This window comes from Hyperolius riggenbachi, chromosome 4 (assembly GCF_040937935.1).
Source record: "Hyperolius riggenbachi isolate aHypRig1 chromosome 4, aHypRig1.pri, whole genome shotgun sequence".
Lineage (NCBI taxonomy): Eukaryota > Metazoa > Chordata > Amphibia > Anura > Hyperoliidae > Hyperolius > Hyperolius riggenbachi.
This window is the reverse complement of record NC_090649.1, coordinates 55,957,951-55,984,100: the sequence shown is the minus strand read 5'-3', so window position 1 is coordinate 55,984,100 and position 26,150 is coordinate 55,957,951. Positions and strand designations below refer to the sequence as shown.

Below are 26,150 nucleotides of genomic sequence, written 5' to 3'. Positions count from 1 at the left end.
TGTGAGAGGACATGGTGGGTTGTCCAGGCTCGGGCCTGTGTGAGAGGACAAGGCGGGTTATCAGGCTCAGGCCTGTATAAGAGGACATGGTGAGTTGTCCAGACTTGGGCCTGTGTGAGAGGACATGGAGGGTTGTCCAGGCTCATGCCTGGTGCCTGTGTGAGAGGAAAAGGCTATTGCAGGCCCTTCTGGGGGTCTGAGAGCAGCGTTCAGGAGAGTGAGTGTTATATTGCACAGGTCTTAACATATTAATAAAATCATAAGTGTAATTGATCAATCGGAACTCAATTTGCAAACTAGCATCTCATTGACCCTTTGAAGTTGAGCTCTTCTGAGGGACAGTTGAGGCCCATACACTTGCGTGACTGATGTCTCCCAACGGGGATCAGAACCCGATCCCTTGGAAAACCTCGCTGGGCTGAGAATGTACAGTTGCAAACAAAGCTGTACAGCTGACAACGCATTCGGTTGTTATGTGGGGAGGCGGGGGCTGACAAACGTGACATCACACGGTGGGTAAGTAAAAGAAGGCGAGTGAGTTTATCCACCTGATGAATTGCTTGCTGGTTGGGGGCCACTAAACACACGCCATATTATCGGTTATTGGCTGCCTCAACCGACTTTAATCTAGCATGTGTACGGGGTTTGAGCGACCACTGCAGACTTAAAGGGAACCAGAGACGAAGCACCCTCATGTATTTTACCATATATAGTGGGAATATTAGAGAAAACAACTACCCTGCACTCTGTTTCATCTTTCACTGCTCAGCCTGCTTGTTATTAGCCCTGATAAAATCCCTGACTGAGCATTCAGTCTGGCTTTGCTAAGGAATCTTTATAGCTGAGTCTGTCTTCTGTGATGTCTTTTCAAGCCCAAGCCTGCCCCCTTGTGGCTCTGCTCAGGAATCATTATAGCTGAGTATAGCAAAGCCAGACTGAATGCTCAGTCGGGGATTTTATCAGGGCTGATAAGAAGCAGGCTGAGCAGTGAAGGATGAAAGAGATCAGGGTAGGTGTTTTCTCTAATGTCCCCACTGATATATATGGTAAAATACATGAGGGTGCTTTGTCTCTGGTTCACTTTAAAGGATAACTGAAGTGAGTGGGATATGGAGGCTGCCATATTTATTTGCTTTTTAACACAATACCAGTTGCCTGGCAGGTCTTCTTATCTATTCGGCTGCAGAAGTGTCTGAATAACACCAGAAACAAGTATGCAGCTAATCTTGTCTGATCGGACAATGTCAGAAACCTCTAATCTGCTGCATGCTTGTTCAGAGTCTATGGCTAAAAGTATTAGAGGCAGAGGATCAGCAGGCAACTGGTATTGTTTAAAAGGAAATAAATATGGCAGCCTCCATATCCCTCTCACTTCGGTTATCCCTTTAAGAGCAGCGATCTATAAATAAGCAATGATAATAATCTGCTTGACAGCCGGGCAAATAAAGATGGGCTTCCATATTTCTCGCTCTTTCAGCTTCTCTTTGAAGTGTGTGTGGATTTGTGCACATCACGTAGCAGAAGTCCTTCCCGTAGGCTCAGAGCTGTGATCGCTGCACAGGACATGTGACCAGACTGTTACACACTCTATCGCCAGCAAGATTAACAAGTGTCATCAATATTGCATAGAACAGAATTGCATAGAACAGAATGCCGATGCACGCTGATAGCGCTCTGCTTATCTCCTGCCGGCTGCCGCCTCTCTCTTCTCGTCTTGTTTAGCGCTGGCTGCGTGCCAGGACGGTCTGTGTGTAATTCTCGCCTGTGACGAGGCGCGTTGCTGCGCTCTGTCGTGTGGTTTGATAAGGGTGCTGCATTTGGACTTTGGGATTGTCTGGTGTGGAAGACTGTCGGGCGTTAAGTGAGGCGGTTGTTGTGAAAAAAGAGTCACAGACAGGGGAGCTACAACCACATCCCCTCTGTGGCTCTGCGGATTGGCGCTTCCCGAGCTTCTTTCATGATTGCGTTTTGTAGGCTGCCTCTGAGGGTCCCTTGTGTATCGTGGGATGGATCTGACGCTTTGTAGCTCTCTGCTCATCACAAAACATCTGCCTTGATTGTGTGCAATGTTATTTTTTTTAGCTCAGTGGTGTTCCGCCACTGGCGTGAATGGGTCACATGACAACGGTACAGGAACTCATTGAGCAAAGATTTCACTGAACAAACTGATGCAGTTGATGATGGTGGTCGGGTAGACAAGATAGTCCCCCGAGTGGGAGGAGTTTGTGATTGCTGCAGATCACATGATCCACTGTGGCGACTTAGAGAGTTGTTTTGCAATTTTTGAGGTGGCCAAACTGTACTTGCAGTGTGATGCTAGTGACATGCATCATTTTTGTTTTTTTAATAACCAGATGGGGGGGGGGGGGGGGGCTGCTTGCAACATTTCTAAGGGCTTGGTTTCTGGCATAGATATCTGTCCAATTTCGATCTTAATGTATTACTCTGCTAGAGGTCGCTGCCACAACATGGCCAACCATACGGTCAGATTTCAGCCGAGGGCGCTCAAAACTATCGATCCGGCATACTGGAAAGATCTTGCTCAGAAAGGTGCGTGTCGCTGATGGCGTTCGAAATTCTGACAGTTGAAGGGCCCTGGCCATTCTCTTTCCCGCTCTCCCATTCAATGTCATGTAATGCTAAGATCTATTGGAAAATGGCGGTGCAGTGTGTGTGAGCAGGTCATCAAGTGGTTAATCTGGTGGCAGATCGAGAGATGTGGGGGTACCTGACGTGAGCAAAACGTGGAGGCTGCCATATTTATTATTCACTTTCAAACAATATCAGTTGCCCAGTAGCCCTGCTAATCTGTTTGGCTGCAGTAGTGTCTGATTTACATTCAGACGTTTATCACACGGTGACATTTTTTACTGCTGGCAGGTGATGTCAGTGGAAGGAGATGCTGCTTGCTATTTTGGCAGTTGGAAACGGCTGTTTCCCGCAATGCAACAAGGCTCCCACAGTGTGAGGTCAGTACCTCAGTGCTGTGAGGCGCTGACATCACACTGTGGGAGGGGTTTCACCACAAAATCAGCCATACAGAGCCCCCTGATGATCCGTTTGAGAAAAGGAATAGATTTCTCGAGGGAAAGGGGGTATCAGCTACTGATTGGGATGAAGTTGAATTCTTGGCTACGGTTGCTCTTTAACTTACCTGGGGCCTCTTCCAGCTGCCTGAGTCAGTCGTGGGCTACTGCACGTGTGCAGCCCTGGCTGCCTGCCTCCTTGATGGCGCTCACGTAGCTGGGAGTGTTCAGTACATGCGCAGTTGCCATTTTTACTAGCTGTGCAAGCGCAGTTTGCTCCTGTCCATGGGAGTGCGATCGAGGAGGTATGTGTAGGGGGGCCACGCATGCAGCTTTCTAAGGGGACAGCTGCTGAAGACAGAAAAGTAGAATGACTGCAAGAGACCAGTACGACTACAAGGGGCTGGAAAAAGCCCTAGGTCAGTTCAGCTGAGCATCTTAGTGTCTTTTTTTTAAAGTGGACCTGAACTCAGAACTTCCTCTCTGCTCTAAAAGATAAGGAACAGCATCCTCACCTTTTTAAAGATAAAACTTTCATACAAATCCTGCAATAAATCTGCAGTGTCTACTTCCTGCTTTCACGGAAGCAGATATAGTTAACATCCTGTGTTTATAAATTAGCTGATCTGCCAAGGTAGCCAGCTGGCACAGCTGAGCAAATTCCAGTGGTGATTAGTCACAGATATGGGGGAATTAGGCTAAACTCTCTAAATACATACAGGGTGCATTTCTCTGTTTCCCTTCTGTCTTGTGCAAGAGATCAGGTCCACTTTAACTTACCTCCAATCAGTTCAGATTATTATTATTATTATTATTATTTATTGTATTTATAAAGCGCCAACATATTACGCAGCGCTGAACATTAATTTAGGTTACAGACAATATTTAGGGGTGACATACAGCAATATGACAATACAGGAATAATAGAAAACCAGACCAGGCAGCACAGTATGAGTACAAGATAATGCTTAGTCAGTCACTGGATTGAGCATGGAGATTAGGCAAGTTAGGTTCACTCAGATGCCTAGCATGGGTTCACAGTAATGGAGGTGCATGATCAGGTAGGACACAAAAGGAGGAGGACCCTGCCCAAAGGCTTACAATCTAGAGGGAGAGGTAAGGACACGAACGGTAGGGGACCAGAGTTCAGCTGTAGGTTTAGAGCACTTGTGAGGGGTAGTAGGCCAGAGTGAAAAGGTGAGTTTTGAAGGCTTTCTTGAAGATGTTGAAGGAGGGGGCTGCCCTAATGGGTGGAGGTAGGGAGTTCCATAGTGTTGGAGCAGCTCTTGAGAAGTCCTGGAGGCGTGCATGGGACTGGGTGATGCGGGGGGCGGTTAGGCGAAGTTCATTGGAAGAGCGGAGTGAGCGGCTAGGTGTGTACCTCTGAGTAAGATCGGAAATGTAGGTTGGACAGGTTTTGTGGACAGATTTGTAGGTCAGACACAGTATCTTGAATTTGATTCTGGGCTGGATAGGAAGCCAGTGGAGGGATTCTAGGAGGGGATCTGCCGTGGTGGAGCGATGGGAGCAGTGGATAATTCTGGCTGCCGCATTCATGATGGACTGCAGTGGGGCTGTTCGGGTCATAGGGAGACCAGACAGCAGGGCATTGCAGTAGTCAAGGCGGGAAATTATGAGGGCATGGATGAGGAGTTTGGTGGCGGCAGAGGTCAGGAAAGGCCGAATCTTACAGATGTTACGAAGGTGGAAGTTGCAGGACTTTGTGAGGATTTGGATGTGGGAAGTGAAGGAGAGTGCGGAGTCCAGGGTGACACCCAGACAACGGGCTTGAGAGGTAGGGCGAATGGTAGTGTGGTTAACAGTGACATGCACATCTGGGAGGTTCGTGGATGGCCGGGGTGGGAAGATCATAAATTCCGTTTTGTCTAGATTTAGTTTCAGGAACCTAGCGGACATCCAGGAGGAGATGGCTGATAGGCAGGAGGAGACCTTGTCCATGGTAGTGGTGGATATGTCAGGGGTGTGGAGGTAGATCTGGGTGTCATCTGCATACAGATGATGGTTAAAACCCATGGAGGAGATAACCTTGCCAATGGAGGATGTGTATAGGGTGAACAGTAAGGGGCCAAGGACCGAACCTTGGGGGACTCCCACCGAGAGGTGGTTGGGGGTGGACGAGGACTCATTGAAGGCGGTCGTGAAGGAGCGGTTGGAGAGGTAGGATGAAAGCCAGGACAGGGCGAGATCGTGAATGCCCAAGGACTGGAGGGACTGGAGGAGTAGGGGATGATCTACTGTGTCAAAAGCTGCTGAAAGGTCAAGGAGGAGGAGAATGGAGTATTTACCTTCAGCTTTAGCTAAGGCAAGGTCATTGACCACTTTGGTGAGAGCAGTTTCGGTTGAGTGGGCAGGCCGAAATCCAGATTGCAGTGGGTCTAGGATTGAGTTGGCATTAAGGTACTGGGTCAGGCGTTTGTGAACCAGACGCTCCAGGAGTTTTGAGGCAAAGGGGAGGAGGGAGATAGGACGGTAGTTGGAGGGTAGCGAGGGGTCGAGGGAGGGTTTCTTGAGCAGGGGTAGTACAGTGGCCTGCTTGAAGTCTGAGGGGAAGGTGCCTGTGGATAGGGAGAGGTTGAACAGGGTAGTGAGGACTCCTCAGATGTTCATATTGAGCAATATGGGCTATTTACTCTCTTCAGCTAATAAGTTTGGCAGGAAGATGAGAATTTCTAGGTAGTACTTACTTCAGAGGATGTTTAGACTGCAGCCTTGCAAAGAAATGCAGTGCGAGTTTACAGTTTTTTTTTTGTTTTTTTTGTGGAGGAGGGATGATTCTCTTGACTATGCTCACTAGGCCTCCACTGAAGCAGCAGTGCTGCAAGCACGTAAGGCGTCCCTTTTCTCCTCTGTCAGCTGATCCCTCTTGGTAAGCTTATATTTTTCCCTTTTTTTAATATTCCTATACTGTCTTTGCACTAGAACTTTTTGCATAACAGTGAATGTTTTTTTTTCCTTCCATTGTACAGCTCATTTGTTCTTTGTACTGTAAACTTGTATTTTCCTTATTGTTTTTATGGTCACTTGCGCTAAAAGGGATAATTTGCATATTCAGTAGTAGTGCATTGTGGGAAACCACAAATGTTCGCTTATAACTGAATTATTGCAAATTTCCTTCTGTTTTAAGAAGGCACATTACACCAAGCTTTGCTTTTTTAGTAGGAGGGCTTTTTGGTTCCTTTTATCCCCCTATACATTCCTAGTGGTTTGGGTCACCCTGAGCTGCTTGGTTACTCTGTTGCGCTTTCAAGATTGGGCTGCTTATATATTGCTTTGAGATGTTTTGCACGTTTGCAGTGTTTTGTACTATTGTAGTGAGGAGACTTTGTTGTATATTTTTACACACCCAAAATTACTTACTCTTGAGGTACTACATTCTACGATCTCATTATTTGAGTATCTGCGACAGGATGCCTGATTATAATTGGCTTCAGGGGCATTGTTTTATCCTGTTTTTACTTGTTTTTATGTATTTTTTTTGTCAGCAGTAATTATGAAATAAACTTTTTTCCATTACTTGAATCTACTCTGTAAGGAGTTTTCCTGGTTCTATATTTATATGTATATATGTCATCATAATACACAACATGGCAACTTTTTCTTTTTTGAGATTATGTTCACAAATTGGAGACAAAGTGTGGACCCCTTCAGAGTTGTCAGTTTTAGTGCGTCCGCTCTCTCCGACTCCGTGACCCCCGACAACAACAAGCAGCAGCTGCAGCACACTCAGGAGGAGGTCATCTCAATCAATAGGGTTTTCCCCAATCCAGGGGTACAGTTACTGGAGTTTTGCACTCAGTTTCAGGCAGCGTTGGTCGCCCTCTTCGCTCGCACACACTGTTTATTTGGAAGCCAGTATCTGCGCGGCGGGTTGTCGCCTGCCAGGCCACTCCAAGCGTCTTTTAAATGCTGATAGGGCAAAATGCTGAGCAGTCGGTTATCCGGAGACACACCCCCTTCTAGTTTGGGTTGGGGAGAGTCACACCCACCACATTCTGCTGTGTGTAATCTGTCCAACATGCTCTCTCTCCCACTGTTTACTGCTGAAATCCAGGCTGTCTGCCTGCACAGCTCCGCTGGGTACTCTTCCTGAAGGGAGCTCTCCTTGCTTTATTGCTGTAATGTGGAGACTCCAAACTTGCTAAAAATCTGCCTTATTATCAGACCCACAGAAGTCTTTATTTCATTAAAAGCAGAAGTCTGGGCAGAGACAATTATTGTGTAAAATGTGAACTGTTGTTGACCTTGTAAAAGACCTTAGGCACGGTATTTATATACATTTGGGCAGCACGGTGACGTAGTGGTTAGTGCGCTAACTTTACAGCGCTGGGTCCCTGGTTCAAATCCCAACCAGGGCACTATCTGCAAAGAGTTTGTATGTTCTCCCTGTGTCTGCGTGGGTTTCCTCTAGGTACTTCGGTTTTCTGCCACTTCCCAAAAACATACAGATACGTTAATTGGCTTCCCCCTAAATTGTCCCTAAACTGATGCATACATTATAGACCTATGACCAGAGCTGTGGAGTCGGAGCAAGGTTATGGTAGCTGTAGTCTTGAGTCGGTGGTTTCATAAACTGAGGAGTCAGATGATTTTTGTACCAACTCCACAGCCCAGTATAAGGCATGGAACCTACTACAAGTCGCAAATGGCAATCTTGGGCGTTTTGAATTGGTGATTTCATGAGCGTTTTTCTGGCGATTTTTGGTAGCGATTTTAAAAAGTGTAAGCTTTTTGTGATTGGTCGTTTTTTATCATTTTTTTATGTTTTTTTTTTTTTTTTTTTTTTTCGTTTTTTTTTTTTTTACAGTTTGCATTCATTTAAAATCGCACACAAAACGCTGTGTGTAGCAATTCATGAGTGATTTGCCAGCACTTCAGAACTTAGAGCACAAACGCTCCCAAAATACTGCATGTCCTGCGATTGTGATTTGGCTAATCGCAATCGCCGCTGTGGAACTTGTCACATCCATTTTAATTGGCAGAGCGTTTAGGCAAATGGCTAATGATCTAAAGCAATTCCTAAACTCTCCAAAAAGCGCTCTAGTGGGTTCCAGGTCTAAGACTATGGTAGGAATTAAACTGTGAGCCCCTCTGAGGGACAGTTAGAAGACCAGACAATATACTCTATACAGTGCTGTGGAAGATGGTGGAGCTATATAAATACTAAATGATGATAATATGCTTTGTACTTTAAAGGGATACTGTAGGGGTCGGGAGAAAATGAGTTGAACTTACCTATGGCTTCTAATGGTCCCCCGCAGACATCCTGTGCCCACGCAGCCACTCACCGATGCTCTGGCCCCGCCTCCGGGTTACTTCTGGAATTTCAGACTTTAAAGTCTGAAATTCCAGCTGTGCCTGCGTTGCCGTGTCCTCGCTCCTGCTGATGCCACCAGGAGCGTACTGCGCAGGCACAGACCATACTGGGCCTGTGCAGTACGCTCCTGGTGGCATCAGCAGGAGCTAGGACACGGCAACGCAGGCGCAGTGGTTTTCAGACTTTAAAGTCTGACATTCCAGAAGTGAACCGGACGCGGGGCCGGAGCATCGGTGAGTGGCTTCGCGGGCACAGGATGTCTGCGGGGGACCATTAGAAGCCCCGGGTAAATTCAAACCCCCCTCCCCCCCCCCCCCCCCTTACAGTATTCCTTTAATTGTGTTTTTGAGGTTTGTTTTTTAGTTTTTGCAAAGCAGCTGGCTAGTGCAATTGGCTTTATTTTTTGCCATCTATTGACTAGTGGTGATCAAATATGGACATTTTTATTTCATTGCATTTTTCATGAATTTTTGCAAAACCATTTTGGCACGAGAAAACACTTTCGTCAAATGCATTGACGTCCAGGTCAAACACATTTTCAAGAAAGTTCTTATTTTTCTTAATATGTGTAACTATAGTCCACTATACAGTATTTTTGCAAACCGTGAACCGAGCACCTTTTTTATCATTCAGGACATTTCTATAGCACATGAAAAATGCATGCCGATAATCTGTTTCATTATTAAAATAAACTTTCATTTTACCTTGTATTTTACATTCAAAGTAGATTAATTACCCTGTTTCAGCAGGGCTGCCCGGCCGTCCCCGGCCCGCAGAGCTTTCAGGTCCCTAATTGTTTTATTGGGCTAATTACCAAGAGGTAAACAATGCTATTAGACAACAAAGGGGGTTAGTAATTAGGACTGTTTCTTCAAAGACGGAGTTTGTGTCAATGTGTCAAGAGCATCTCTGACTTCTGTAAATAAGGAATGTGAGAAGGGGAGGGGGGGAACATGGCAGCTTCTATGCCAGGAGAGATTCCATTGAAAGAGAATGTGCTCAGTTCCCTTTAAGTAAAGTTGGAAATTCAAGTTTTTTAAAAGCAAAAATTCCTCCTGCAAAATTTTGCTTGGCTTAATTCCCAGCTGTATACAGCTTGTATGCAAGCCACAATTTATTATCTACTTGACAAAACACTTGAAATAAGTAGACTGTTTTGTTTGTTTTTTTGTTTTCCTTCCACGTAACATAACCGGTACCTGAACTCTGTAAGGATGGGCTGGTCGTCGCTGACAGCCCGGCGCTGGAATAGTAGCTGTGAGCGCGTCACGGATCAGGTGATGGTGTGATGATTGTCACTTATAGGGTTAATTGTGCTTTGGCGTTTCCTCGCAGCACGGAGAGGAAGGTTACTGCCGTGCAAGTCCTTCCCCTCTTCCTGCGCTCTGAAAATATCTTTCTTTAGCTGTCACAGGCCGGCCCAGCCTGTTGCACTTTCTACAGCATAGCTGACATGTCAGCAGAGCTGACTGAGGGGGGTGTGACCGTAGCCATGAGCTGCAGACGTGTTGTAAACGTGCTCGTCTGTGTGTGTGTGTTCTCCCTATCAGCTGCCAGAAATCCAGCTAATCATAAACTAGGCTTCAGAGCTCTGGTGAAACAGGATTTGTGTTTCAACACAAACTTACAGCAATGGCAGTTTACATAACCTCCCCGCAGCCCTCTTCCCCGGCCAGCTGTAGGAGTAGTGTGCTGCTGTGAGTGTCTCCTGCGCACGTCTGCAGTGGCCGGGCAGCAAAGCAAGGGGACATCTGGCAAAAAGGTTTTTTTACTGAAGGAATGCTGTTGGCCAACACACATTGAAACTTCAACCAAACCATAAATGTATTGCTCGATAAAATAATCGCATCTGTTGGCCCGTTTCACACTCGCACAAACTGATCCGTGCCTTTTAAAAGACTCGGCCCCATTCCCACTTGCTGCCATGTCCGCTCCGATGGAGCCCAGGGCAAATGTTACCCCCACAGGCAATATGGGGGAGCGCATGCGCCTGGCCCGGGATTATCCTGGACTGCAACGGAGTCGTTCACTCTCTGCTAAGCAATGAGCAGAAAACGGATGAAAAAAAATGTCCATTCTCTGCTCTAGTGGGAACAGAGCCCCAGTTTTCCACCCGCGACCCTCCATTCCGCACGGCCCAGTACGATGCATCCATCGGTTGGGAAAAGTCACAGCAGACCCAATTCTTTGGTCCATTCGGCGGAACGCGCCAAACAGTCCCGTCTCACCAGTCCAATGTGAACGGCTCCATTGACTAACATTGGATCTGTTCGGGTTTTGTTACGATCTGCTAAACCTCCAGTTTTTCAGGCCAATGTAAACCGGCTCTAAAGAGGAATTTTAACCTATTGCCCATATGAATATTACAAACATTAGGTTGTTCTCAGTATGATATTATTAGTGATAAAAAAAATTGGAAAGTAAAGTTTGCCATATGCTATTAGGCACTAGATTTGACCAACTGATAGATCCCTCTCACATCAAATCTTATCTCGGAGGTATCAAGTCCTTCCACACGCTATTAGGGCTGGTGCACACCAAAACCCGCTAGCAGATCCGCAAAATGCTAGCAGATTTTTAAACGCTTTTTTTTATTTTTATGAGGCGTTTTGCTAGCGTTTTGCGGATTGCTGCTGCGGTTTTCAGTATAGTAGATTTCATATATTGTTACAGTAAAGCTGTTACTGAACAGCTTCTGTAACAAAAACGCCTGCAAAACCGCTCTGAAGTGCCGTTTTTCAGAGCGGTTTGCGTTTTTCCTATACTTAACATTGAGGCAGAAACGCATCCGCAATCCAAAAAATGCCTCACCCAGGCATTTTTCGTTTCTGCAAAACGCCTGCCGCTCTGGTGTGCACCACCCCATTGAGATACATTGACCAAGCAGATCCGCAGCCGCAAGCGGATCTGAAAACGCGGAAAAAGCCGCTCGGTGTGCACCAGCCCTTAAAGAGAATCTGTAATTTTAAAAAAAGTGCCGGGGGGGGGGGGGGGGGTAGGGGGTGGCATGAGATGAGGGCTCTTTCACACTAGGAGCTGATCCGATCGTTTTGACGGATCGCTCCTAGCTTGTGTTTAGAAAGGCAACATGAAAGTCTATTTGACTTTTGTTACCTTTCACATTAGATGACACGTTCCAGAGCGTTAGGTTGCAACACATCTGGGAGCCTTGTAACGTCCAGCGCCGGCGTTTTCCCATCAGGTAAATTAGAACTACCGCCGCTGATCAGCATCGCACCGCAACCTCCCGGCGCCGCGCCGCAGGCCAATACTGCATGTAGGAAATCTGCTCAAGCAAGCGTTTGGTAATGTGAAAGAAGCCTTAAAGAGAATCTGTATTGTTAAAATCGCTCAAAAGTAAACATACCAGTGCGTTAGGGGACATCTCCTATTACCCTCTGTCACAATTTCGCCGCTCTTCGCCGCATTAAAAGTGGTTAAAAATGGTTTTAAAAAGTTTGTTTGTAAACAAACAAAATGGCCACCAAAACAGGAAGTAGGTTGATGTACAGTATGTCTACACATAGAAAATACATCCATACACAAGCAGGCTGTATACAGCATTCCTTTTGAATCTCAAGAGATCATTTGTGTGTTTCTTTCCCCCATGCACTGAAGTTTCAGGCTGCTCTTTTCTTCCTGCAAACAGCTTTGCCCTTGTTTGTAATTCCTCAGTATGTGAAAGCCCAGCCAGCTCAGAGGACGATTTATCCAGCTAAATAGAGCAGCTTCTCTCTTCTCTCTTATCTAAATAACACACAGGCAGTGTGCATAGAGGGGCCAGGAAGGGTGAGTTCATAGCAGAACCACAACACTGAAGAACTTGGCAGCCTTCCAGACACAGGCCGACAAGTCTGACAGGGGAAAGATACATTGATTTATTACAGAGCCTGTCATAGTAGAAAGTGCTGCAGTTAGCCAGAACACATTAGGATAGCTTTTGGAACATGTAGGATGATTAAAAACAGGATGCAATTTTTGTTACGGAGTCTCTTTAAGGGCCCTTTTACACTTAATCAATTGCTTTCAGTTATAACTGAAAACTGATTTTCAAAGTAATGCCCATGTTTTCCTATGGCACCTTTCACACTTAACGCGTTTTAACTAAAGTTTTCTTCCCAATGCACAGCTATGGAAAAAAACGCGTACCAACATACTAACGCACACCAACTGATTAAGTGTAAAAGGACCCTAAAAGCCTCTGGATCCTGATGAGGCTTCCCCCATACTGTGCAGCACGGATCCAGTACTGGGACCCCTGGATAGCAGCAGATGATATTTTGGTATTCAGCGCAGACACAGAACAGTCTACTGCGTCTGCGCTAAATCCCAAAGGTAAATATCGCCTTTTGCTAGGCCTGAATGATTTTAGGAAAAAATTGAATTGCACGATTTCTGCCAGAAATTGTGATTTCGAGTCACGATTTTCAATGCACAAGGATGGATCAGCACACTGATGGTGAATGAGTTCCCTCAGTATAGGTAACCACATATAGGTGCCCCCCAATATAGTTTAGCCAGCTATATGTGCCCTAGGAAAGGTTTGCTAGCTATAGGTGCACCAATACAGGTTAGCCATTGTATAGGTGCTGCAGTACAGGTTAGCCATTGTATAGGTGCCGCAGTATGGGTTCGCCAGTGTGTGTATAGGTGCAGCAGTACAGGTTAGCAATTGTATAGGTGCTGCAGTACAGGTTAGCCATTGTATAGGTGCTGCAGTACAGGTTAGCCATTGTATAGGTGCTGCAGTATGGGTTCGCCAGTGTGTGTATAGGTGCAGCAGTACAGGTTAGCCATTGTATAGGTGCCACAGTACCGGTTAGAGCTTACACTCGCCTATCTGCCAGCGTGTGTGTTGTGTCAGACAACATGATGGATTTGCCAGTGTGATGCTATGATATTGTAATGTTGCGATCAGTAGGACTCATATAAGCTCTGCAGTTAAATAGAAACTCGATGCATGCAGGGCAGTACCATATTAACCTACCCAGCGTTCAATTTCCCCAGGATTTCTGTGCAAACAGTGATAAAATGTATTTTTAAAACTTTTTTTTCTCTGTAACTTGCCAAAATGTGTCAAGCAAGGGTCTAGTATACAGTGCAGGAGAGTATTGATGTGTATGCATGTTTATACTGTTCACAGCATGTTTTTTTGAACGGACATTTCTGTCCATACCGCTAGGGAGGTTAAGTTGTAGTGAATCATACTTTGTAGGTATGCTTCACTGTGTGTGCCATTGTTATGATAGGCTTCGTACCCCAATGTATGTACTGTATGCTTCACTGTATATAACATTGTTATATGATAGACTTCGTACCCCAACGTGTCCCTGTGAACTTGGCCTTGAGGTACATTCACAATGTGTGTTGCCGTGTATTATAACGTAAGTTTTATAGTCCCACAGTCACGCCGTGCCTGGGGTCTGGGGAGGCCTTTTTTTTGTGCGTTGACCGCGATGATCGATTTGTCACAATACTTCTACATTCTCTGGTGCAATGCTTCCGAGTTCTGTGACTGGGCTTAAATTGCCGAGTTTCCGATCGGAAATGCGGAAATTTCTATTCCGCGGATTCCGAACAAGCATCCGTTGCTGTTGCATGATATACACAATACAATACAATACAATAACATTTCTATAGCGCTTTTCTCCCATAGGACTCAAAGCGCTTAGGCTCTCTCAGATTCAGTAATTAGTAGGATGAAGTATTCACACAACAAAAGTTATATTTCTGCAAATGCCAAACTGAACAGGTGGGTTTTCAGTCTGGATTTAAACACGTCCAGGGATGGAGCTGTCCTGATCTGTTGAGGTAAGGAGTTCCAAAACGTAGGGGCAGCATGACAGAAGGCTCTGGGACCAAAAGTTTCCAAGTGGACTCTGGGTATGACTAGATTATTAGAACCTGTTGATCTGAGAATGCGGGGATTGCTACGCAGCTGCAACATATCTTTCATGTATCCAGGGCCTAAATTATTCAGGGATTTAAATGTCAGTAGGCCGATCTTGAATAGGACCCTCCATTCTATAGGTAGCCAGTGAAGGGAGTGCAGGACTGGCATTATGTGGCAGTGACGGGGTTGGTTGGTTAGCAGTCTGGCAGCAGTATTCTGTATCAGCTGTAGTCGGTACAAGACCTTTTTTGGAAGGCCAGTGTAGAGAGCATTGCAGTAGTCCAGTCGGGATGTGATGAAGGCGTGGACTAAGGTTGGCAGATCTTCTGGGGGTATGAGGTGCTTGATTTTTGCAATGTTCTTCAGGTGAAAATAGGATGATTTCACCACAGCAGAGATTTGAGTTCTGAAGTTTAAATCCCAATCAATTAGAACTCCCAGGCTACGCACATGATCAGAGCTGCGCAGATCCGTGCCTCCTATTCCCAGTGGTGAAGACTGCAAGTTAAGTTGTTTTGTTATCATGCTCTGCCCTCCTATCAGAAGGACTTCAGTTTTGTCTGCATTTAGTTTCAGCCAGTTGTCATTCATCCATTGCTGTAGTTCACATAAGCAGGCGTTCATAGTTAGAGTTGGGTCTGTCACACCAGGCTTGAAGGAAAGATATAGTTGAGTGTCGTCTGCATAGCAGTGGTATGTCAGGCCATGTTTTTGGATTAGTTTTCCCAGCGGTAACATGTAAATCGTGAAAAGCAGGGGAGAGAGGATTGAGCCCTGGGGCACCCCATACCTAAGTGATACAGGGGTGGACAGGAAGGGCCCCATAGACACTTTGTGGGTTCTGCCACTCAAGAAGGATTGGAACCACTGAAGAACTATGCCATCAATGCCGCAGTATTCCTGTAGCCTGTTTATCAAGATGTCATGGTCAACTGTATCAAAGGCTGCAGAAAGGTCTAGCAGTATGAGGATGGAGCACTCTCCTCTGTCTCTTGCCATGAGCAGGTGGTTGCATATTTGGATGAGGGCCGTTTCAGTGCTGTGGTGTTTCCTGAAGCCAGACTGGAATGGGTCATAACTGTTGTTTTGTAGGATTTTGGCTTCTAGCTGGAGGTAAACAGCTTTTTCAATTAGCTTGCCCAGAAAGGGAAGGTTAGAGACAGGTCTGTAGCTGGTCATTGCATCTGGGTCCAGGGAGGGTTTTTTGAGGAGAGGCCTGATGATTGCTTCCTTCAGTAAAGCAGGAAATATCCCTGATTTTAAGGAACAGTTAACAATTTTTAGGAATGCCGGTACGAACAGGTCGGGGCAGTTCAACATGAACTGTGTTGGGCCAGGATCTAGGTCACAGGTAGTTAGGCGGACGTGAAGGAGGATGCTTGATGTGACTTCTTCATCAATTTCTTTGAAGTTTGACCAAGGTGTTACATTGTCTCTGCTAATGGTCTTCGGCGCTATATTAGGCTCAGATGCTGTAAGTTGGATGGCGGACCTTATAGCGGAGACTTTGTCTGTGAAGAAATGGGCAAATTGGTCACAGAGGTCCTTTGAAGACTCGATGTTAAGTTTTTGACATGCCGGGTTGCAGAGTTTTTCCACTGTGCGGAACAGTTGGGCTGGTTTGTTAACTGCATTTGCAATCTCTTGTGATAGAAAGGATGATTTTTTTCCCGTGATTACCTTTTGGTAGCTCTTCAAGTGGAGGATTAAGGCATGTTTGTCTTCTGGGGACTGAGATTTGCGCCACAGTCTCTCAAGTTTTCGGCCTTGTCTTTTCAGCTCTTTTATAGCGTTATCAAACCACTGTGCATGATGGTGTGGAGTAAGATATTTGGTGCGCAGAGGAGCAATGGTCTCAAAGGTGGAGGACACACATTTGTTGTATTTAAACACCAGAGTATCAGGGTCCAAGCTGGAGTCAGTCAATTCATCAAAGCTAAGGTTATCTCGGATATGTTGAGGTGTTAGCCCTTTTAAGCGGCGATATTTTATTTGATTCTTGACCTGGTGTTTGACAGCTGGTATTGAGAGGGAGAAGTGGATAGTGTGATGGTCTGACCAGGCAACAGGATGAATTTCCACATTGGCTATTGACAGCCCAGTATGGAATATAAGGTCCAGAGTGTGGCCTTTCCTGTGAGTAGCAGAGCTGATTGATTGGAGGAAGCCCAGTTCATGTAAGGCACGAGGTAGCTCAATTCCAAGTTTTGAAGAGGAGTCATCCACCCATGTATTGAAATCTCCAAGAACAATCCATCTGGGGTGTTCCAGTGTTAGGTTGCATAGGAGGTCTACAAGTTCCTTAAGGAAGTCTGAGTGTTTTTCTGGTGGGCGGTAGATCAGCAATATGTTAATGTTTTTCGCAGCTGAAAGTTGCACCCCCAAGCATTCAAACGAGTTGGTAGGACCTACAGTAAGTGGTCTGATTTTCAAAGCTGATCTAAAGCAAAGTGCAACCCCTCCTCCCCTGCGTTCTTTCCTGTTGCAGTATATCACGGAATAGTTTGTTGGCACGGCAGCCTCCAGGGTGGGGCCAACTGGTTCAGAAAGCCAGGTTTCAGTCAGGCAGGCCAGATCAGAAGACTCTATTAGATCATGTATGATTGCTGTTTTGTTGTTTATCGATCTGACATTACAGAGGACAGCCTTGATGGGGCTACCCTGGGAGCTAGGGTCTGAGATTGATGACTCCAAGACAGAACAGTCTCCAGATGTGTGGCTGTCATCTCTGCTGGATTGTGCTGGAGCTATTAGGGTTGTTGGCTGGGTGTACTCTGCAGATTTTGTCACAGAGTTATTTTGGTTCGGCGGTGAAGAATATCTTTTCCCACGTCCTCTCGAGCCTCTCTTTGTCTTTCTGAAGATTCCAACAGACTTCAGTAGAATTATTGTGGATTTGTCAATTGGATAGATATTTCTTGGTTGGTATACAGCTAGAAGTCTCTCTGCTGAATATTGATGTTTACACATTAGGATGGACAAGAGACAGCTCAGGGCTCCTGCTGAGATAGGTCCTATTTAGAGTCAAGGTGTGAAGTTTGTCAGCTGTGGCTGGTATCCTGCAGAGATCAAAGGGCCTGTATAGACTGAATTGTCCTTACACAGAGATGTATGGATGGACAGCATGAATTTGAAAACACAGTTCTTTGTTTAGGAATTTGAAGATATAATGTATAATATATGTAGAAAAATATAGTCTATTGAGCATAGATGCTGTAGATAATCGATGAAAGTTACTCACAGGATGGGAGAGGGCAGGCACAAAGAGGCAGAAAGTCTTTAAGGTCTCAGGTCAATTCCAAGGAAGGTGTGCAGTGTTCAGCCGTGTTACTCGTTAATGGTGACAAGGTGTTGCCATGAGACGACTATTTTAAAAATCATTTGCAATGTGCCACAAAATGATTGGATTAAAATCTGTCCATGTGTGACAGATGTTAGTCTACAAAACACTCCATTTAAGTTTATTTGTATCCGCTGGTCTTCAGCACAGGCTCCACTTCTTGACTGGTGCTACACTGAATTTATGCACGGCTCGTCAAAGCTTTGGTAAAAAAAAAAGTAGGTCATATTACAGAAGTTCATTAACCATCAAGCTTCAGATATTTCTTTATATATTTTCCTTTTTTCAAAATTCCTATTTTAGTTCTAGCTCCTCCCCCTGACCCAGAACAGTGGTGCAGGGGTAGCCAGATGTGCCCCAGTGTTCAGTATTCCCCCCAGTATAGGGAGCCAGATGTACCCCCCCCCCCCACACACCACACCCTCACTGTATAGGTGGCCAGATGTGTAAGGAATTACTTCCCACCCTGTGTAGGCATCAGGTGTTCCCCAGTATGAAGTAGAGCCCCAGCATACAGAACAAAACTCCGCCCCCTTCCTCTTCCCTATATAGGTAGCCAGCTGTGCCCATAATATGAAGTACCCGCCCCCAGTATAGGTAGCCAGGTTTGTATTAGATTAGTAACGGTTGCGCTCCTCTAGTACCCTGAGCCGCGCTGATTGCATAACTTGCAAAAAGGTAATGTTGCCGTGTGCTATGTGTGCATGCCAGTATTACCGGTGTAATCTACATTGGACCATGTATGGTGAGTTTTTGCGGTTAATTGCATGAAGGAAATGGCGGTTTAACCACCTTATTTCCTCGTCTAGTCATTTGTATAATCCTGGTTCCCATGACAGGTCCTCTTTGTATACAAGTGTGTCAAGTCTGCCGCTTCCTCCAGGACTTCTAGGGATGTTCCTGGAAAGTCTCTTGCCCAAGGCGGCAACTGAAACTGCGCCCTTCCTTCATAATAAATCTTTTATATGAATCGTCCCTTCTTAATAGGCATTGTATTTTTATACCCATTTCATCTGGCTGCAGAGTAAATATCCGCTCAGGTGTAGTACATGACTTGTGGTTTTGGGATTTTTTTATTTATTTTTATGTAATAGAGTGTGGAACTCAAAGAACAAAGCACAATAGATATAGGGCTCTGTGCTCTATCATGTATGTACCAGTCAAATATTGTTTTAGGGGCCAATTTGTGAAGGTGAAGTAGGAGATGCAAAATGTGATCATAGGGAGCTCTGTATACATAAGATGGGGAGGGTGTTGGGACGACAAGAGATCACTGGTACAAAAAAAACCGGGGCCTACCGACGACATGCCGCTGCAAGCCCCTCGCTCTGCCGTTGCTATGACGGCAGCGCTCTGTAAGCCAGTCAGGAGCCAATTTCATTGGTTCCTGACCCTGTGATCAATGTGAGCCAATAAAATCTACACCCTGTCAGGGATAATGAGTGCAGGTCATCTAAGCAGTTCGGCGCAGGGTGATCCGAATTACGACTCTCCCTGCTGCTGCTAAACTCCCCGACAGCGTTAAATACTATTCCCCCTCTGAGTCGTAGCAGGTGTAATTGGGAGTCTGGCAACCACCGGAGCCCCCAATTACCATTACACAGGGTGCACAGCGTAGCATTGCTGGTATGACGGCACTTCGGCGCACGGCGATCATAATGATCAAATCTGCCCGAGATTGATGCAGCGACATGGCCACAAAAATTATGAGCTCCGGTCAAATCGATCAAAACTTTTGCCCTGGGATGCTGGAAAGCTCTCACTAGAAAGGGCTTGGTCAGGTGCGTGGCAATATCGGCATTACATTATTATTATTTTTTCTTTCAACTTTATTTTAGTGGGTTAGGCTTGAACCCACTGCCGGTTTCATATTGCTGTTTGTGTCCTGACTGAAGATTCCTTCCCACTTCCTGTCTGTGGTAACACCCATACATGGGATAGGAAGTGAGTGAAATTTCCTCAACAGAGCTACAACCATTTAACTACCTAACGACCGCGTCACGCCAACTGGCGTGAACACGGCGGCAGCCCCAGGCCCGCCTAATGCCAATTGTGAGCTATCCAATAAAGAAAGAAAGGAATAGAGTTTGCATTAAATGCACTAAGGGGCAGGATATGTTGTAGTTACAACCCAGTGGTGCGCACTCATGAATACAGTCCAAGTTGTAATTTGATCTGTCAGCTGTCTGCTTCGGCAGAGCAGCTAATTTGTAAACACAGAATGTTAACCTATGTCTACCTCCATGCAAGCAAGAAGTAGACACTGCCGATTTATTGCAGGATTTCTAACAGCTGTAACAAAGAAATGTTTTTCTGTAAAGGTTATTCTGCTGTTGCATATCATTTAGAGCAGAGAGGAAGTACTGAGTTCAGGTCCGCTATAATTTGAGTCGTTACCTCTGGCCGGGCTGGAGAAGCCGCACATGTGCAAATAATATACCTACAAGTCTTCTACAGTTTCACTTCCTCAGATTCTAGCACAAGATTTACATCTCTCTGTACCTGGATAATCCAGACATTCCCTCCACATAAATAAATAGCAGAGGGGGTCGCATATGGATGCAAGATGTGGAGCTGTGCTGCAGATAAGGGCAGCTCAATGAACGTTTCGGGTCTTAAGATTCTGCAGCTTACAAATCTGTGCAGATATCAGATCTATAGAGGCCTTCGGGGGGCAGCCCACGTTCAGGGGAAATCGATTTGTGCAAGTAGACAATTCATCATTTCACTGAGAACTGGTCTGTACTTGTTGCACAGAAAACCGAATCCACAAAAAAGTTGCATTGTTTGAAAAAAGGTGTTAACATTTACTGTTGTATTAAATCTGTGCAGAAAATAAAGTAATTGAACATGCTATTGCTAAGAGCCGAAAATGGTAATATTGGGGACCATTCACCACTGTATTAAAGGACAACTGAAGTGAGAGGGATGCGGAGGCTGCCATATTTATTTCTTTTTAAGCAATACTAGTTGCCTGGCTGTCCTGCTGATCTTCTGCCTCTAATGCTTTTAGCCATAGCCCCTATTTATTTCCTTTTAAGCAATACTAGTTGCCTGGCTGTCCTGCTGATCTTCTGCCTCTAATGCTTTTAGCCATAGCCCCTAAACAAGCATGCAGCAGATGAGATGTTTCTGACATGATTGTCAGCTGCATGCTTATTTCTGGTGATATTCAGGCACAACTGCCAAAAAGATAGCAGAGCTGCCAGGCACCTAGTATTGTTTAAAAGGAAATTAATATGGCAGCCTCAAGATTCTTCTCACGTCTGTTGTCCTTTAACCACTTGATGACCACAGGGGTAAACCCCCCCTCCCCCCCTAAAGACCAGGCTAATTACTAAAATGGCCACTGCAGCTTTAAAGCCAAGCTGCAGGGCCGCACAACACAGCACACGAGTGATTTCTCCCCCCCCCCAACAGACCTCTCTGTCGGTAAGGTCTGATGGCCCCCCCACTTTTTTTTTTTTTAATCAATATTTATGTTCGTTTTTTAATATATTTTTTTACTATTTCTTAAATTTTTTTTTTTTCAGCAACCCCCCCCCCCCCCCCCCCCCAGCCGACCAATCAGGCGATCGGCTGTCATAGGCTTCTGCCTATGAGAGCCGACCACTCTCTTGTCCCCCGGGGGGACTGTCCCCAGTACAGCGCTGCTGCTGATCGCAGCGCTGCACTGTGTAAATAGACGGCGATCACGCCGTCTAACAGTCTCCCGAGCGGCAATAGCCGCATTGAGACTGAAGACGGGGCGGAGCTCTGCCCCCCGAGAAGGAGATGCGCACAATCTCCTTCAGTAGCCGGCTCCAGGACCTAACGCCTATTGGCGTTAGGCAGTCCCGGGGCTGCCGCCGCGGCCACGCCCATTGGCGGTCTTTGAGTAGTTAAAGTGAATCGGAGGTGAAAGTGATATTGAGGCCTCTTTCCCAGTGGGACCTTAAAGTCTCACGTTAAAACATTTAACGCAGAATAACTCACTGCAATGAAAAATCAATGCCTTGTTCACAGTGCACACGTTGTGTTGGTGTCTAACGCTGCACGTTAAGTGAAAGTGCTGCATGCAGTGTGTTATACACGTTATTAGCTGCGTTGGACTGTTTGCACATGCTCAGTAATGATAACATACCTTTCATTGCCTGTATTCTCTACTGTATGCGACCATAACGGGGCATTAAGTTGCGTTGCGACTTTTTTGGGGCATTGCAACTTGCATTGCGACTTTAACGTTGCATCAAAACGCACCGTCCTACTGTGAAAGAGGCCTGAGGCTGCCATATTTTGTTTCCTATACCCGTTGCCTGGCAGTCCTGCTGGTCCTCTGCCTCTTAATACTTTAAGCCATACACCCTAAACAAGCATGCAGCAGATCAAGTGCTTTTGAAATTGTCCGATTTTGCCAAGATTAGCTGCATGCTTGTCTTTGGTGTATTCATACACTACTGCAGCCAAATAGATCAGCAGGGCTGCCAGGAAACTGGTATTGTTTAAAAGGAAATAAATATGGCAGTCTGCATATCACTCTCACCTCGGGTTCACTGTCAATCCTTGCAGAAAGGAACAGGCTATTGCATTGTGCAGAATATGGTAATATTGGACAGGAAGCTGGCTGTGTCTGCAAATGTCAGCCCCTCCCTCCGGACACAAACTGTTTACAGGTGCGCTAAATGGCCCCTGACACTTGCTGCACACAACTGAATAAGCCCAGATTTGTGAAACTGGCAATCTTTGCTTGAGTTTGGCCATTCTCCTAATGCTGAAGAACCGAGCAGGATTTACTATTAAATAGGAACTTAACCACTTTACCCCCGCCTGTACGAATTTCTCCGTCCCTTTTTCCATCCTTTAACCCCCAGGGACGGAGAAATCCGTACTTTCCGCGCTCCCGCCGCTGCCCGCGCTCCCGCTCGTAAACACTCCATTCCCGTTCGTTGATCTAAGCCCCGCAATGATCCGCTGCTCTCCGATGGGTCGCGCGATCATTGTGAAAAATAAGAAACACTCACAGCCTCCATGTACTTCTGGACGCTCGCAGGTTGCAATAAACAAAGTTACTGTTGCCATCTTGTGGCCAAATAGTAAAACTACACCCTAAGCATTTTTTACATAGAAAAAAATTAGTGTTACACAAAAAATTAACTCATTACCTCCCACACTCCCCATTTTTTTTTTTTTTTTTGTAATTAAAAAAAATTAAAACATTTACAATTAAAAAAATACATAAATAGTTACCTTAGGGACTGAACTTTTTTAAATATTTATGTCAAGAGGGTATAACACTGTTACTTTATAAACTATGGGCTTGTAATTAGGGATGGATGCAAAACTGAAAAAAAATGCACCTTTATTTCCAAATAAAATATTGGCACCAAACATTGTGATAGGGACATAATTTAAACGGTTTTATAACCGGGACAAAAGGGCAAATTTCATGGGTTTTAATTACAGTAGCATGCATTATTTAAAAATTATAATGGCCGAAAACTGGAAAGTACTTTTTTTTCCCCACATTTTTCCTATTTTCCCATTAAAACACATTTAGAATAAAATAATTCTTGGCATAATGTCCCACCTAAAGAAAGCCTAATTGGTGGCGGAAAAAACAAGATACAGTTCATTTCATTGCGATAAGTAATAATAAAGTTATAGACGAATGAGTGGAAGGAGCGCTGAAAGGTGAAAATTGCTTTGGTGGTCAGGGGGTAAAACCCCTCAGTGGTGAAGTGGTTAATATAAATTTGTAATAAATAAAACTGCTTATTTTTTACAGTATCACTTTTTAAATTCGTAGTTTGCGTTTGCCCATGGTAAAAGTCTTTCCTCACCCGATAGACATTTTGGACATCTTGCCTCACCCTGATTTACACCCTGATATACATGGCAACATCTTTCCTGCTGACCGGTGTATCACTGCGGAATGTTTGCTCATTATTTGAGCAGAAAGAACATTCTGACTTGTATGCAAATTTTATGTGGTTGGGAACTGAGCCAATCAAAATTGTCAGGAAGGGAATTTGATAGGCTCATTTCCAATCCGAAAGCCTCTTCCAGATGGGAGGCTTGCGGAGTCTCCTGTCTGCCCGCCGGTGCAATTTTTAAATTATAGCGGTAGTAACACCATGTGTGCCGAGCGCTAACACGTGGTGGTGTTAAAGGGTAGCGGTGGACCGCAACTTGTCGAGTCTAAACACTGCTATGGTCACGCTAAAGGCTACTTCACACTCAGCGCTTGGAGCGCCGCTAGCCCGCGATCGCTATTGGCTCCACTATTGCGATTTTAACTAAAATCTCCCGTGTCTGCCGTGATTTGCGCTTGTGATTCCCGTTCAATAGAACGAGAATCCCATAGCTATCGCCCCCAAAACGCTGCATGCATCGTGTTTGTGATAAATCGAAAGCGCAACCGCTGCAGTGTGAATGTATCCATAGGGATACATTGTAGCAGTGCTTTGCTGGCGCTGAAGAATCGCCAGAGTGTGAACCAGCCCTAAGATTTGACTATGGGGGGCCTCCTGACTAGCGCTGTTACCAAGCACTAAAGAGCTCCCACCCAGCGCAGGAGAGCAGCTGACAGGCAGTGAATTCCCTGCCTGTCAGTTGCCAGTGTGAAATGGCCTAATGAAGATTGAAGGGAAGGCTCTCTAATTGCCATTTAGAGATTGCTATTTATGTGAACACGCAAGGTTCCTTTTTGATTATATAAATTTTGCTAGATGTGTAGGCAGCGCTCCTTTTAGAGATGAGTATCTCTAATATACGTCTTAACTGATGTGGTGTTTTTGTTTCTCCTTTTCTAGTTACCATGGCGAGCATACTGTCTAAACGTCTTGGGAAGAGATCCCTGCTCGGTGCCCGGGTCTGTACCCCGGTGTTATCTCCTGATGGGATGTCCAGCGAGGGAGCAGGGGACCTGGCCGGTGCCACTTACGAGAATGGATACTACAAGGAATGCTTGGAGGAAAGCACTTGTCACTCTGCCATCGTACCCAACAGCCGATTCAAGCTGTACCCAGGTCAGAAGGTAAGAACCTATAGCAAGTCTATCTTCTACCTCCTGGGCAGTTCAAGGGTAACTGGCAATTTCTAACAGTAGTCTGCAGAAAATCATTCTGCATTTTGTCCTGTGTGCAGATGCTGTTTCAGATAGTGGAGGAATCGGAATCCGTTTATTTCGCCAAGCATGACATGGTTTTAGCAACAACATGGCACCATAGGCAATTAAACACTGATAGTCATAGCTCAGTGTGCCGTTGAGTACATCGGCCTGAAACATGTGAGCTTGTTGCAATTGCTGGTCAAATTTAATTGGATATGTTTACAGTATCGATTTTGGACTGACTGACCTGGTCCTAGTCAGAGTTGAGCGGTTTGCCCTGATTTAACACTGACAAATAAGACTGCGGCAGCAGCAGAAATGACAGTAGCAAACAATGACTGGGCAAAATAATCTTAACATTTGTATATTAATCCAAATATTTCTATAGCGCTTTTCTCCTGTTGGACTCAAAGCGCTCAAGAGCTGCAGCCACTGGGACACGCTCAAAAGGCCACCCTGCAGTGTTAGGAAGTCTTGCCTTGAACTCCTTACTGAATAGGTACTGACGCTAGCCAGGATTCTAACCCTGGTCTCCCATGTCAAAGGCAGAGCCCTAAACCAGCACACTATTCAGCTACTGGATAAACAAAAACCCTTTCAGTAGATACAATGACAGTGCAAAAAGTAAACAACGCTTTCAGTAACATGGGGGTGCAACAACCGAAGGGGCAGGGGGTGTAGCTTGGGAGCTTGGAGTGAGTTTAAGAGTCTCACCACTGAGAGGAAGAAAGTGTTCCTGTGCGATCCTTGTTGCGCTGGAACGCATTCTGAATGAGCTCCAGTGGGGGGGAGGGATTTCCCAATTATTTTCTCCGCTCATCTGATGACCCTCTGAATTTTATCTGTCACTGACAGAGGAGCTGGCTTACCAGATGAGGATGGTGGAGCTCAGCACAGCCTAATGGTGGCGGAGTAGGACTTCATGGTCCATGTCGAGCTTCTTTAGTTGACGCAGGAAGAGAAGTCTTTGCTGGGCCTTCTTTTGGGTTAAGATGGTGTCGGCCCTCCAGTTCAGGTCATCTGACATGGTTGTGCCCAGGAGGTGAATGCTGGATAATCTTTAGACTTCAGACCCGCCGATGTAGATCGGAGGTCCACATAGGCGGGTCTGAAAGCAATGCTGGATCAGTGAGCTGTACAGAAGATGTCAGTGTGTGAATTGTCACATAGGAAGCGGCGCTTGATCAGTGACTTGAAACAAATGCTTTTATTCTACAAATATGCTTGTTTGAAAGGTTGGCGAGTCCCAAATAGCATGTGGACAAACATTCCAGGCTATGGGAGAGGCGGCTGAGAAGTCCTGCAGATGTAACTGTGAACAGGTAGAGAACTGAAGGTTGTTTGTAGAGACGAAATCCCTCCGTTGTGAACGGATATGCTGTGTCTATTGCAGTGAGCAGAATGTGGTACAAAATAATTACGGACATGTCACACATAAACATGCGATGTACGACATGCCTAATGTA

General features: G+C 45.5%; 1 protein-coding gene across 2 annotated transcripts in view; it reads left to right on the top strand.

The window, feature by feature from the left end:
* ZNF395 (zinc finger protein 395) overlaps window positions 1–26,150 on the top strand; it is a 63,315-nt gene that overhangs the window by 4,487 nt on the left and 32,678 nt on the right. For both annotated transcript variants that reach the window (XM_068280063.1, XM_068280064.1), the window contains exon 2: window positions 24,386–24,609. In XM_068280063.1, coding sequence (XP_068136164.1) covers window positions 24,391–24,609 — 219 coding nt within the window. In that variant the 5' untranslated portion in view covers window positions 24,386–24,390. The remainder of the gene's footprint in view (window positions 1–24,385; window positions 24,610–26,150) is intronic.